The 16,283-nt window shown below is 38.7% G+C and overlaps 1 pseudogene and 1 gene segment (V, D, J or C); one reads left to right on the forward strand and one right to left on the reverse strand.

Annotated features, from left to right (window-relative positions):
• Positions 1–4,780: 4,780 nt before the first annotated feature.
• Positions 4,781–5,593, reverse strand: LOC127677160 (Ig kappa chain V-III region MOPC 321-like). The segment is given in 2 exon segments: positions 4,781–5,230; positions 5,446–5,593. Coding segments are annotated over 2 exon segments (450 nt in total).
• Positions 5,594–13,566: 7,973 nt separating this feature from the next.
• LOC127678014 (E3 ubiquitin-protein ligase UBR1-like) lies at positions 13,567–16,069 on the forward strand (annotated as a pseudogene).
• Positions 16,070–16,283: the final 214 nt, after the last annotated feature.

Below are 16,283 nucleotides of genomic sequence, written 5' to 3' on the forward strand. Positions count from 1 at the left end.
TCAAGGCCCATACCTAAACATAGTAAAAGCAATATACAGCAAATCTGTAGCCAGCATCAAACTGAATGGAGAGAAACTTGAAGCAATCCTACTAAAATCAGGGACTAGACAGTGCTGCCCCCTTTCTCCTTATCTTTTCAATATTGTACTTGAGATACTAGCTCGGGCAATTAGATAACACAAGGAAGTCAAAGGGATACAAATTGGAAAGGAAGGAGTCAAATTATCATTATTTGCAGATGATATGATAGTTTACCTAAGTGACCCAAAAACTCCACTAGAGAACTCCTACAGCTGATAAACAACTTCAGCAAAGTGACAGGTTATAAAATCAACTCAAGCAAATCAGTAGCCTTCCTATATACTCAAAGGATAAGAAGGCTGAGAAAGAATTTAGGGAAATGACCCCCTTCACAATAGCCACAAACAGTATAAAGTATCTTGGGGTGATTCTTACCAAACATGTGAAAGATCTGTATGACAAGAACTTCAAGACTCTGAAGAAGGCAATGGAAGAAGACCTCAAAAAATGGAAAAACCTCCCATGCTCATGGATCGGCAGGATTAATATAGTTAAGATGGCCATTTTGCCAAAAGAAATATACAGATTCAATGCTATACCCATCAAAATCCCAACTCAATTCTTCATAGAGTTAGAAAGAACAATTCTCAAATTCATCTGGCATAACAAAAAACCCAGGATAGCTAATACTATTCTCAGCAACAAAAGAAATTCTGGGGGAATCAGTATCCCTGACCTCAAGCAATACTACAGCGCAATATTATTAAAAACTTCATTGTATTGGTACAATGACAGGCAGGAGGATCAATGGAACAGGATTGAACATCCAGAAATGAAACCACACACCTATGGCCACTTGATCCTCAATAAGGGGCTGAAAACATCCAATGGAAAAAAGATAGTCCTTTCAACAAATGGTGCTAGCTTAACTGGAGGTTAGCATGCAGAAAAATGTGAATTGATCCACCTTTGTCTCCTTGTACTAAGCTCAAATCCAAATTGATGAAGGACCTCCACATAAAGCCAGACACTCTGAAGCTAATAGAAAAGAAACTGGGGAAGACCCTTGAGGACATCGGTACAGGGGGAAATTTTCTGAACAGATCACCAATAGCATATGCTCTAAGTTCAAGAATTGCCAAATGGGACCTCATAAAATTACAAAGTTTCTGTAGGGCAAAGGACACCATCAAAAGGACAAATCAGCCACCAACAAAATGGGAAAAGATCTTCACCAACCCTACATCAGATAGAGGGCTATTATCCAATATATACAAAGAACTCAAGAAGTTAGACTCCAGAAAACCAAATAACCCTATTAAAAATGGAGTACAGAGTTAAACAAACAATTTTTACCTGAAGTGCTTCAGATGGCTGAGAAGCATCTTAAAAAATGCTCAACTTCCTTAGTCATTAGAGAAATGCAAATCAAAACAACCCTGAGATTTTACCTTACATCAGTCAGAATGGCTAAGATTAAAAATTCAGGAGACATTTGTTAGCCTCAGGGAAAACCTCCCATGCTCATGGATCGGTAGAATCAGTATAGTTAAAATGGCCATTTTGCCTAAAGCACTATACAGATTCAATGCAATACCCATCAAAATCCCAACTCAATTCTTCACAGAGTTAGAAAGAGCAATTATCAAATTCATCTGGAACAACAAAAAACCCAGGATAGCTAAAACTATTCTCAGCAACAAAAGAAAATCTGGGGGAATCAGTATCCCTGACCTCAAGCAATACTACAGAGCAATAGTGTTAAAAACTGCATGGTATTGGTACAGTGACAGGCAGGAGGATCAATGGAACAGGATTGAAGATCCAGAAATGAACCCACACACCTATGGCCACTTGATCCTCGACAAAGAGGCTGAAAACATCCAATGGAAAAAAGATAGCCTTTTCAACAAATGGTGCTGGTTCAACTGGAGGTCAGCATGCAGAAGAATGCGAATTGATCCATCCTTGTCTCCTTGTACTAAGCTCAAATCCAAATGGATCAAGGACCTCCACATAAAGCCAGACTCTCTGAAGCTAATAGAAAAGAAACTGGGGAAGACCCTTGAGGACATCGGTACAGGGAGAAAGTTTCTGAACAGAACACCAATAGCGTATGCTCTAAGAGCAAGAATTGACAAATGGGACCTCATAAGGTTACAGAGTTTCTGTAAGGCAAAGGACACCATCAAGAGGACAGATCGGCAACCAACAAATTGGGAAAAGATCTTCACCAATCCTACATCAGATAGAGGGCTAATATCCAATATATATAAAGAACTCAAGAAGTTAGACTCCAGAAAACCGAACAACCCTATTAAAAAATGGGGTACAGAGTTAAACAAAGAATTCTCACCTGAAGAACTTCGGATGGCGGAGAAGCATCTTAAAAAATGCTCCACTTCATTAGTCATTAGGGAAATGCAAATCAAAACAACCCTAAGATTTCATCTTACACCAGTCAGAATGGCTAAGATTAAAAATTCAGGAGACAGCAGGTGTTGGAGAGGGTGCGGAGAAAGAGGAACACTCCTCCACTGCTGGTGGGGTTGCAAATTGGTACAACCACTCTGGAAAGCAGTCTGGCGGTTCCTCCGAAAACTGGGCACCTCACTTCCAGAAGATCCTGCTATACCACTCCTGGGCATATACCCAGAGGATTCCCCACCATGTAATAAGGATACATGCTCTACTATGTTCATAGCAGCCCTATTTATAATTGCCAGATGCTGGAAAGAACCCAGGTATCCCTCAACAGAAGAGTGGATACAAAAAATGTGGTATATCTACACAATGGAGTACTATTCAGCCATTAGAAACAATGAATTCATGAAATTCTTAGGCAAATGGATGGAGCTAGAGAACATCATACTAAGTGAGGTAACCCAGACTCAAAAGGTGAATCATGGTATGCACTCACTAATAAGTGGTTATTAACCTAGAAAACTGGAATACCCAAAACATAATCCACACATCAAATGAGATACAAGAAGAAAGCAGGAGTGGTCCCTGGTTCTGGAAAGACTCAGTGAAACAGTATTTGGCAAAACCAGAACGGGGAACTGGGAAGGGGTGGGAGGGAGGACAGGGGAAGAGAAGGGGGCTTACGGAACTTTCGGGGATTGGGGGGGCTAGAAAAGGGGAAATCATTTGAAATGTAAATAAATTATATCAAATAAAAAAAAAGACAAAAAAAAAAGATGGAAAAAAAAAATTCAGGAGACAGCAGGTGTTGGCAAGGTTGTGGAGAAAGAGGAACACCCCTCAACTGTTGGTGGGGTTGCAAATTGGTACTACCCCTCTGGAAATCAGTTTGGTGGTTCCTCAGAAAACTGGGCACCTCACTTCTGGAAGATCCTGCTATACCTCACCTGGGCATATACCCAGAGAATTCCCCAGCATGTAATAAAGATACATGCTCCACTATGTTCATAGCAGCCCTATTTATAATAGCCAGAAGCTGGAAAGAATCCAGGTATCCCTCAACAGAAGAATTGATGCAAAAAATGTGGTATATCTACACAATGGAGTACTATTCAGCTATTAGAAACAATGAATTCAGGAAATTCTTAGGCAAATGGATGGAGCTGGAGGACATCATACTAAGTTAGGTAACCCAGTCTCAAAAGATCAATCATGGCATGCACTCACTAATAAGTGGATATTAGCCTAGAAAACTGGAATACCCAAAACATAATCCACACATCAAATGAGGTACAAGAAGAACGGGGATTGTTCTGGAAAGACTCAGTTTAGCAGTATAGGGCAAAACCAGAACAGGGAAATGGGAAGGGGTGGATGGGAGAATAGGGGGAGGGAAGGGGGCTTATGGGACTTTCTGGGAGTTGGGGGCCAGAAAAGGGTAAATCATTTGAAATGTAAATAAAAAATATATCGAATAAAAAAATGTTCAATTTTAATGTGTCTTTCTATATTCTTCCTCTATTTTATCACTAATGTTTTCAATGTAAATCTTTGAAAGAGTTTTTTGTCTATTTATTTATTTATCTATCTATTTATTTGGATTTTTTGAGACAGTATTTCTCTGTATAGCCCTGGCTATCCTGGAACTCACTCTGTAGCCCAGGCTGACCTTGGACTCAGAAATCTGCCTGCCTCTGCCTCCCAAGTGCTGGGAGTAAAGGCATGTGCTACCACTACCTGGCTTTAAAGAACTTTTATATATATAATTTTATATATAAAATTTTCCATGAAATAATAAATTTTAACGTGTTTGTCTATTTATTTCTTGAATTTTATGAGAAATATATTTCATGTAAATCTTCTGAAATTTACAATGTTATCAATGTTATCTGAAAATGTTTTTAATTCCACCTCCAATCAACTTAGAATTATCTTTATGGCTTTCATTTTATCTATATGATTTTCATGGTAATCTTTAATTTTAACATATTTTTCGGTATATTTCTTCAATTTTATCAGAAATATTTTCCATGTAAATCATCAATTCTGTCATTAAATGTTTCTATCCCATATTTTAATTAATTTAGCAATGTTTTACATGTCTACCACTTTACTCTTTAATTTTCCATGAAAATTGTCAATTTTAATGTGTCTATCTGAAATATTTTCCATGTAAATCTTTAATTTTAACATAAAGTGTTTTTATCTCTTTACTTTCCTTTTCAATAAATTAAAAAATAAACAATTTAAATGATAAATAATAATTAAAGCAATTATATATTTTGTTGGGAACTTTTTAAATTACAAACATAAAGAATGGGACACACACATATATCTGTTTATAAAACTTTTTTTCATTATTTGAGATATTTTTCAGAACAAGCCTAAATCTATGTGTTGACATGTGTGAGCAAGAGAGAACTGAGAGACTGAGCCTCGGTGAGCTGCAACCCCAGGAGGTTTTTGTTCAGCCCTGGAGCACTGTGGGAGGATCCTCCCAACTTTGCTGACAGTAATAGGTTGCAGCATCATCAGCCTCCACAGGATTGATGGTGAGGGTGAAGTCTGTCCCAGACCCACTGCCACTGAACCTGGCAGGGACCCCAGATTCTAGGTTGGATGCATGATAGATGAGGAGTTTGGGTGGCTGTCCTGGTTTCTGCTGGTACCAGTGCATAGCTGTACTGACACTTTTGCTGGCCCTGCAGGAGATGGTGGCCCTCTGTCCTGGAGACACAGCTGAGGAAGCAGGCGACTGGGTCAGCACAATGTCACCTGTGGAGCCTGGAATGATAAACACACAGATCATTTGTATATATATTCGTTCTGGAATTTTTAAGAATATTTGTGCATATCACTCAGAGAAAACAGAAAATACAGGGGACTGGGGAAACTTAAAACCAATTACAAATGCCCTAATTACAATAATCAAGAGCCCAGAGGCATGGAAAGTTATGATGGCCACAGAGGTTGCTCCCAACACTCCTCTGCATCCTCACCTGGAACCCAGAGCAGCAGCACCCATAGCAGGAGTGTGTCTGTCTCCATCTCTGAGAGCTGGAAGAGAGGATGCTTCTTAGGCTCCTGGCAGCTGCCCTTAAAGGAGCCTGGGCTGTTGGATAATGACTCCATATGCAAATCAGCTCAGCAGAGTGTGTGCTGCTGCTCACAGGGCACCTGCTCTTGCTTCAATTGGTGCCAGCAAGAAATTTACTAGAGCATCACATGTGTCTTAAAAGAGCCTTCTAAATACATCTTTTTGAGACAGGATTTCTCTATTCTTGGTTGTCCTGAACCTCATTCTGTATACCAGATCCTACTGTCTCTGCCTCCTGAGTGCTGGGATTAAAGGTGCTCACCACCATTACGCAGCTTTTCCTTGTAGGCTCTACAAGGACTTAGGAAACTCTATTAAATACTTGCCCTCTAGAGTTTTTGAGGTGTGAGGTAAGGGAGTGCATTGTTGCTCCACTAGGCAAATGATATACGTTATTTCAAGAACAACTTAATCTCTCAAAGTGAACACACCCAATGGAAGCAGTATCTGAGAGGAGTAGAGAGAAGTGATTCAATAAAGAAAAGTAACATAATTCATGGCATACTATTTTATTTTTTTTAGTTCCCTGTTTTAGATCCATGTGTATGATGTGTCTTTGTATGTTTGTATATTTGTTCATGTCATGTTTGAAGGCAACTTCTCTTGCCACGGTATGTGAATGGAATACTACTCAGCTATTAAAAACAATGAATTTATGAAATTCTTAGGCAAATGGGTGGAACTGGAAAATATCATCCTAAGTGAGGTAACCCAATCACAAAAGAACACACATGGTATGCACTTATTGATACGTGGATATTAGCTCATAAGCTCGGTATACTCAAGAAACAATTCACATATCAAATGATGCCCATGATGGTCCTGGAAAGGCTCGATGCAGCAGTGAAGGGGAAAACCAGGACAGGGAAGGTGGAGGGGGTTGATTGGGGAACAGGCAGAAGGAAGAGGGCTTATGGGACTTTTGTGGAGAGGGATCCAAGAAAGGTGAAATCATTTGAAATGTAAGTAAGGAATATATCTAATAACATATAAATTAAAAAAGAATATATCTATTAAAAATACAAATAAAAAAGAAAAGAAAATAAAAATTTATAAGAAGACTTATGAAAAGAAAAAACAGTAAGAAGCATTGGAATGAGGAGAGGAGGAAGAAGGAAGGGAGAGGGAGGCAGGAAAAAGAGAAAGAACAAGTAAAGGAGGAAAAGGAAAGAAGAAAGAATGCAAAGGAAATAAAGAAGTCAGGAAAGATGGAGGAGAAAGGAAAGACGGACAATTCTCTCCTCAGCTTATGCTCACTGTTTCTTTTTCCCGGTCTCTGCCATAAAGAGGTGGGCCCTTTTGTTTTATTATACACATTCACAGTACTGAACGAGCTACAGTTCAAAGATGAAATAAACAGGACAAAAAATAACATACATTGCGTGAAATTAACTAGTTATTTTTTATATTTTATCTTCTTTTTTGAGGTATACTCATTTTTAGTTGATTTTTGTATTCCAAATTAGAATGTTGATCTGTTATAATGTGGCAAGTTAGGTATTATTTCTCATTTATGCCCAGAATAAAAATATGTCTATATTATGCATTGTCTATTATCCATACCAAGTGCCATACATTTTAAATATCCCCAAATCTCATAACTGTTACTTTAAGGCTGGCTATTGTTGGTGGGAGACAATAATACATATACTGCTTTCATGACCTGCTCCCATTGGTCTCAGTGCTCGTGACTTTCCTTATGTATAGCATCAAGAACTGCACTTCTTCCAGTCATGATGATGTATTCCAGCAATCCACACATGTAAGAAACTGAGGCAGGAGGACCTTGAGTTTGCATATTTCTAGGACACATAGACTGGGATACACAGATGACCAAATCTTCTGCCCTGCTCCAAGGCCCACATCTTCATCTAATTTTGTAAATAGTCCTGATAATAAATGTTTTTAATTATACCAACTTTGTTCTCTTTTTTATGACTTATAACTTAACTTTCTATTCATTAACACTGGTATTTTGCTTCAGTGTAGCCAAACGGCCCTCTCATTATGACAGGAGACTCAATACCCTCTGACAGAAAGATTGACGAAATGATAGAACAGAAGATGTATGGGACAGGGATGCTCCCATGTCGAATGCAACACAGATGTGCAACAAGATTGACCACTGAAAAGTAGGTACCTGATCCCAGCCCTGAGTCTAGAAATTTGGTCGTAGTGCAGATAGGAGCTCTTTGAAATGCAGAGAATGCCTGAAACGAACAGAGTAGGAGGAAAGGATGGGCTGGGCTTTACAAAGGAGAATAAAGCAATTGAATGCTGAAGCAGAGGTGGGCCTGAAGTTAATATGTTGGAAATTTGCAAAAAAGTATATGTTTTATGAATAGTGTAAAGAGAGTCCATGGGATAGAGGGCACAAATAGTTCACACTTTTCAGGGAATATTATTTAGTGAATGTTGTGCTTGACACACAACAAAGAAAATCGTGTGAAGGCTGTTGCCCTTTCTGTCCCAGCTAAATGAACTGTTAGCTCTTTCATCCTATCATTTTCTCAATTTATAAAATGATATTAAGAATTATATTCCCTGAACAATACCCAGTTCCACATGCCCAACTTAGACTTAGTGAGCATTTATTAAATTACAATTCTTTTTCTTTTTTAATTGAATATATTCTTTACTTACTTTTCAAATATTATTTCCTTTCCCAGTTTCCCTGTTCCCAGAAAACACCTAACCCATCCTCTCTGCCCCTGCTTCTATGAGGATATTCCTCTACCCAGCCCACTTCCACCTGCCTTTCCTTGATTAATTTTGCTGGCCCAATAATTGCCAACCCTGGCATCAAACACGCTTTCTCTCTGGTTTCAAAGGATAGTAGCTCAGTTCCCCTTGCTAAAAAATTTTGCAGCTATGATGACAGAGATTTAGCTGTTCCTTTGCCCCCCAGTCCAGTTCTCTATACACACACTTTATGTTTCTATAGATTGTGTTGAAGCTTGCTCCTTTTAACATATCTGAAGCCATTGTGTTTAGTCTCCATTCTGTTCATAAAGTGAAATAATGTTCTGGTTCTCAGACTCCACTTCCCATAAGCAATTATCCACATCTGACACTGAAGAATGTTATTGATAAGCCAAAATTTATGCTCTGTTATTTCAATGTTCTGAAATCCCCCTGCTTACTACCTATCGAGCATACCCTTCCTTAGTCAGGACCAATCAGCTAAGAGATTAGCTTTGTCAAATAAGCCGAAATGTAATATTGCTCCCCTTCTTGCCATTTAAACTTTTTGAACCTCTTTTTCCCTATAAAAAACCTGCCTTGAGAATTGTTTGATGTCATAATTTCAGACTCAGTTCTGAACTATGTTCCTTGTCTGGCCACTATTGAGGTTATTAAATTCAATAAACTGTTCTCGCTTAACTGAGATTGGTGTTTGTTTATTTCGTGTGGTGTTTGTATGGTGCTTATATGTGGCTTATATCCACATATAAAAATATATTCCATACTCATCTTTCTGAGTTCAGAATTTCTAATTCAGAAGGATTTTTTTTCTACTGTTTGATTGCAAATTTCATGTTTTTAGTGTGTGTGTGTGTGTGTGTGTGTGTGTGTGTGTGTGTGTCTTCTTTATCCTTTCTTTTGTTGAAGGACATTTATTTTGTTTCAATTTCTGGCTAGTATAAACAGAGCAGCAGTGAACATGGTTGTCCAAGTGTCTATGTGATAGGAGGAAGCATCCTTGCCCAAGCATACACTGCCCAAGTGTAGTGTAGCTTTATATCAAAGTAGATTTCTTTCTGAGGATCCACCACACTGTTTTCCATAATAGCTGGATGAATTTTCATTCCCACTATGAATGTATAAGTGTTCCCTTTACTACACATTTTTTCAAGATTGAGCTGTCTCTTGTTTTATTGACCTTTGCCATCATACCCTGTCTGAGGTAATTAGGGTGTAGGTCAGCCCTTGACACATACCTTTAATACCTCTGGTTGGAATGCAGACACACCGTTAGTATCCACATTTTTCCCTAAACAAGGAAGATAACTTTAGTTTGAGGAGGGAAGCACTAATGGTTGAAAGTGATGTCAAATTGAGAAGCAGAAAAAGTGACAAATCAGAGAAAGATTTGACAGAACAGGATATGCCACACTCATGAGAATAGAGAGGAAAGGGAAGCCAATTTAGAGAGAGATAGTGAAGGAAGAGGAGAGTACAGTGCAGGAATACAGTTCCTGGAGAACAGTAGAGTTGAGAGGGAGAGTAGAGCATCACAGAGAGGGAAAAGGATGCAGTTTTACTGGGAGAGTTTTACAGAGACAGATTGAAGAAAGAACAAACTAGACATAGGAAATGACAGAATGAGCAAGAGATTGAGGAGTCAGAAGGTCAGGAAAGATTGCTACAGTTAATTTGAAGCCAATCAGAGCAACTCAAAAGCTGAAAGAAAATCCAGATTGAATAAATCATCTGCGAGAGGAGTTTGAGCCAGAATAGCTGAGTTAAAACAGTGATGTTGAATTCAGAAATAATAAGAAAAGTGAGCTTATACTGCAGTGAGTCTCAGAGTCTGAAAATATTCTAGGCCTTGAGTAGATTATACAGAATAGAAACTACCAGGTCTAGGCCTAGGTTGGCCAATGAAGGCAGTAAGCCTCTCAGAGAGTAATTACAACAGGATAATAAGTTAAAATTACATTAATGTTATTTAGTTTTCACATACCACTGCTAGAACTTGTTAAGGTCCAGTACAAAGCTCAAATCCAAGTGAGTGCATCAAGGACCTCCACATAATACCAAATACACTGAAACTAATAGAAAAGAAACTGAGGAAGAACCTTGAACGCACGGGCACAGGGGAAATATTTCTGAGCAGAATACCAATAGCTTATGCTCTAAGATCAACAATTGACAAATGGGACCTCATAAAATTTCAAAGCTTTTGTAAGGCAAAGGATATTGTCAATAGGACAAAATGGCAACAAACAGATTGGCAAAGGATCTTTACCAATCCTATATTGATAGAGGGCTTTATCCAATATACACAAAGAACTTAAGTTAGACTCCAGAGAATCAAATAACAAATGGGTTACAGAGCTAAACAAGTAATTCTCAGCTGAGGAGTAGTTAATGACTGAGAAGCATCCAAAGAAATGATCAACATCCTTAATAATCAGGGAAATGCAAATTAAAGCAACTCTGAGTTTCTACCTCAAACCAGTCAGAATGGCTAAGTTCAAAAACTCAGGGGACAGCAGATGCTGGAGAGAATTTGGAGAAGAGGAACACTCATTTATTGCTGGTGGCATTTCAAGCTGGTAAAACCTCTCTGAAAGTCAGTTTGGTGGTTCTTCAGAAAATTGGTCATAGTACTACCTGAGGACCCAGATAAACCACTCCTGGGCATATTCCCAGAAGATGCTCCAATGTGTAATAAGGACACATACACATCTTTATAACTGCCTTCTTTATAAGAGCCAGAAGTTGTAAAGAACCCAGATGCTCTTCAGCAGAGGTATAGATACAGAAAATGTGGTATATTTACACAATAGAGTACTTCTCTGTTGTTACAAACAATGACTTCTTAGAGCATAAGCTATTGGTGATCTGTTCAGGAACTTTTCTCCTGTGCCCATGTCCTCAAGGGTCTTCCCCAGTTTCTTTTCTATTCGTTTCAGTGTGTCTGGTTTTACATGGAGTTCCTTGATCCACTTGGAGTGAAGTTTAGTACATGGAGAAATTCGCATTCGTCTGCATGCTGAGCTCCAATTGAAACAGCACCATTTGTTGAAAGGGCTATCTTTTTTCCACTGAATGTTTTCGGGTCCTTTGTCGAAGATCGAGTGACCATAGCTGTGTGGATTCATTTCTGGATCTTCAATTCTATTCCATTGGTCCACTTGTCTGTCACTTTGCCAATACCATGCAGTTTTTAACATTATTGCTCTGTAGTATTGCTTGAAGTTAGGGATACTGATTCCTTCAGAATTTCTTTTGTTGTTAAGACTAGTTTTAGCTATCCTGGGTTTTTTGTTATTCCAGATGAATTTGAGAATTGCTTTTTCTAACTCTGTGAAGAACTGAGTTGGGATTTTGATGGGGATTGTGTTGAATCTGTAGATCGCTTTTGGCAAGATGGCCATTTTAACTATATTAATCCTGCTGATCCATGAGCATGGCAGATTTTTCCATTTTCTGAGGTCTTCTTTGATTTCCTTCTTCAGAGACCTGAAGTTCTTGTCGTATAGATCTTTCACTTGTTTGGTTAGAGTCACACCAGATCAAGAATTGACAAATGGGACCTCATAAAATTGCAAAGTTTCTGTAAGGCAAAGGACACTGTTAAAAGGACAAAATGGCAACCATCAATTGGGAAAGGATATTCACCAACCCTACATCTGATAGAGGGCTAATATCCAATATATACAAAAAACTCAAGAAGTTAGGCCCAAGGGAACCAAATAACCCTATTAAAAATGGGGTACAGATCTAAACAAAGAATTTTCACCTGAAGAAATTCAGATGGCTGAGAGGCACCTTAAAAAGTGCTCAACATCATTAGTCATTAGGGAAGTGCAAATTAAAACAACCCTGAGATTTCACCTTACATCAGTCAGAATTGCTATCGTCAAAAACTCAGGAGACAGCAGGTGTTGGTAAGAATGTGGAGATAGAGGAACACTCCTCCACTGCTGGTTGGAAATCAGTCTGGTGGTTCCTCAGAAAACTGGACATGACACTTCCGGAGGACCCTGCTATACCTCTCCTGGGCATATACCCAAAGGATTCCCCGGCATTCAATAAAAGCACATGCTCCATTATTTTCATAGCAGTCCTATTTATCATAGCCAGAAGCTGGAAAGAACCCAGATGTCCCTCAAAGGAGGAATGGATACAGAAAATGTGGTGTATTTACACAATGGAATACTACTCAGCAATTAGAAACAATGAATTCACAAAATTTTTAGGCAAATGGTTTGATCTGGAAAATATCATCCTATGTGAGACAACCCAATCACAAAAGAATGCACATGGAATTCAATCTCTGATAAGTGGATATTAATTTCTATATTTAGAATATAGAAAATAATTTAGAATATAGAAAGTAAAAATACTAAAAAAAAAAAAAAAACAAAAACAAAAAAACCCCAATGACTTCATGAAATTCTTAAGCAAATGGATGGAATTAGAAAATATCCTTAGTGAGGTCACCCAATCACAAAAGAACACACACAGTATGCACTCACTGATAAGTGGATATTAGCCCACAAGCTTGGAATACCCAAGATACAATTCACAGAGGACATGAAGCTCAAGAAGAAGAAAGACTAAATGTGGATACTTCAATCCTTTGAAGAGGAACAAAATATCCATGTGAGGAGATACAGAGACAAAGTGTGGAGCAGAGACTGAAGGAAAGTCCATCCAGATACTACCCCAACTGGGGATTCATCCCATATACAGTTACCAAACCTAAACTCTATTTTGGATGCTGGGAAGTGCTTGCTGACAGGAGCCTGCTGTACTGGTCTCCTGAGAGGCTCTGTCAGTGCCTCACAAATACAGAGGTGGATGCTCTCAGCCAAACCATTGGACTGTGCAGAGGGTCCCCAATGGAGGAGCTAGCAAAAGGACTGAAGGATTTGAATGGTTTTGCAGCCATATAGGAGGAACAATATGAACCAACCAGTACCCCCACTACCCCCAGTAACCCCAGACCTGCTTGAAAAAAACCCAGAGCAATTACCTGAATGGAGCTAACCTATTCACAGGACTTAGAAAGTGAAATCAGAAAGACTCATGACCTGAATGGGACTTGATGTGCTATTGCATCTTTGAGGTCAACTGTGGGGACAAAGAGAGTCACATTTTATCAGGCCCGTGCAAGAGGAATAACAAATAGTTTTACAACTCATAAGGCTCAGCCCAGTGTTTAACACAACCATGGTGTGTGTGCCTCAGAGAGGCAAGCTCTGAGGACTACATGCCCTAAGCACTTCATACTGTTGTGGAGCATTGCGGCTTGTAGTCCATGCAGTCTTTACATCCCTCCTAATTGATGAGTTGTATGAAAACTCTGAGCCCCTCGCTGGGCTGTTTCATTGGTACTTACAGTAAGTCTGCTTAATCATTTTCAAGCATCACTGCTAGAACAGATTAATGAATAAACCACCACTTAGAACGTAGAGATGTAGATTGTTAGCAATGACCATCACCCCTAGAAAGAATTTGGAGAAGTAGGTTTGTAAAGTTAGGTTAAGATTTTTTTTTTGTGGCTCTGATGTATAAGATCTTAGGTGACACATGCCTGTAATCCCAGCACTCTGGGAGGCAGAGGCAGTTGGATTTCTGAGTTCCAGGCAAGCCTGGTCTACAAAGTGAGTTCCAGGACAGCTAGGGCTATACAGAGAAACCCTGTCTTCATAAAAACAAATCCAAAACCCCGCAGAAAAGATCTTAGGGAACAAAATGCAACTCAGAAAGATTTACTTTTAATAGTTGAGCTTGGGACTTTTTGAGAATTTTGTGAATAAAGGCAGCCCAACTAGCACTGGCTGATATAACTGTCTTGCAAAAGCTTGTAATATTCAAGGTAATGATTAATTTCTCATACCCACCTTTGCCCTAAGCTTCCTGACATGATTTAACAAAAAATTATTAATGAGTAGATGTGCATCATGAGGTATTAAAGTAGAAGTAACTGCATTTTTAAATTAGATTTAATTTTTTATTTATTCATTTTACATCCCACTCACTGCCTCCTCCCAGTAACCCCTCCCACATTTCCTCCTCCATACTCCCTCCCCTTCTTCTCTGAGCAGGTTTCTCCTGCACTCTGGGGGCTTCAAGTCTCTGAGAGCCTAGATGCTTCTTCTTTCACTGAGGCCAGACAAGGCAGCTCAGCTAGTAGAACATATCTCACATACAGGCAACAGTTTTTGGAGTAGCTCCACTTCCAATTATTCAAGATCCACATGAAGGCCAAGCTGCACATCTGCTACATATGATCACAGAGGCTCAGGTTAAGTACATGTATGTTCGTTGGTTGGTAGTTTAGACTCTGAGAGCCCCTAGGCTCTATGTTAGTGAACTGTTGGTTTTCCCATGGAGTACCTATCCTCTTCAGGGACACAGTTCTTTCTCTTATTGTTTAATAAGATCCATCCCATGAACAAGCACCAATCCTTACCATTATTAATGATACTCTGTTATGCTTACAGACAGGAGTATGTTGTTTTATGAGAGAATCCACCTATCAGCTGACTCAGACAGATACAGACTGATTGTTTTTTATATAATAGTTTAGATTTATGATTTTTAAAAAATATTTTTGTAAGATTATTTTTTAAGACTAATAACAAAATAAATGATCCTTTCTTTGTAATCTCAAAATGCAGTCTGTCAGTAAAGGAAAACTAGGTGAGAATTTTACCTTGTTTGTTTACACTTTGTTAATCTTTAACATGTTGCTTAGTTATAAATGTATGTGGGTTCTTGAGAATGATATTTTTCCATTTAATATATGAAATGTTTTTTATTTAATGGCTATGGGGAACATACTTTTTATTTAAAACAATCATTAACTAGAAGAAAAATAGAATGTAGTCTCATCATAATTTCCTTACTGCTACAAAGATTTCTTTCTGGGTGGGAGAAAAAAGTTTTTGGATTTTTTTTGAATTTCAATTCATCTTCCAATGTGGTGTGTGTGTGCGTGTGTGTGTGTGTGTGTGTGTGTGTGTGTGTGTATGATTTTCTCCCTCTTCTTTTCTCAACATCCCCAGAGATTTTCCTGCAAGCCCCTGGGGTTTATTTCAATAGCTCCAGAGAATCAGCCTTTCTCATTAAAAAAAAACAGGAGCTAAGTTCTGAATGAGAATCATATATTACTCATCTTGTGGTTCCTTCTCTAAGAAAACTATTTTGTTTCTAATCAAAGTACTATTTTGAATATATTTTAAGTTAGCATGTAAAATATTTTATTCAGCTGAGCATATGCAGAAGAAAAGGATAAAAACAAGAAAATAAAATAAAGTATTGCTGCCACCACCTCCTCCTGAGTTCTGCCCTGCTTTCAACAAAGTAGTCAACCTGCTTAGCTCTGATGTTATAATGTACATCCTCAGGACCATATTTGAACAGGCAGGGAACACAGTCTTATTTGTGGATAGAAGGGATTCCGCAGATGGTATTCCATGCATTGGCCCTGGCCTTGCTGGAGGAGAAGCAGCAACTTCAGAAAGCTACTGAAGGAGTGATTTTTGACTTTACCATAAGGTTTCAAGATTGGGAAGTTCAGCCATGAATGCTCAGAATATACAAATGTTTCAGAAGAACTCAAAGGAATCACCTAATCAGAAGGCCAGAAGGACATGATAACATGGATACTCCAGATGTTTGACACAGTGAAGTGATTAAGTGAAAAATCTTGTTCAGTTGTGGCAACCACTTCAGGGTTGGAGTCCATTAAAAGTGAGATTACTCATGATAAAGAAAAAGCAGAAAGGAAGAGAAAAGCTGAAGCTGTGAGGCTACATCACCAGACGATCAAGGCCAGATGACTGTCTTACAGAAAAACTTCACTGAAACAACGAACTCATGTATGACAATACTTCAGAAATATCAGGGAAGGAAGATTCCATTATGGAGGAAGATAGCATCTCAGCAGTCAGTGAGTTCTCTATAATTGCTCTGGGTCCTAAACAGGGCCCAACTGTTACAAAAAAGGAGGTGCTGACATGCATCCTCTACCAAGAAGAACAAGAGGTGAAACTG

The sequence above is a fragment of the Apodemus sylvaticus genome, chromosome 2 (assembly GCF_947179515.1).
Source record: "Apodemus sylvaticus chromosome 2, mApoSyl1.1, whole genome shotgun sequence".
NCBI classification, from domain to species: domain Eukaryota; kingdom Metazoa; phylum Chordata; class Mammalia; order Rodentia; family Muridae; genus Apodemus; species Apodemus sylvaticus.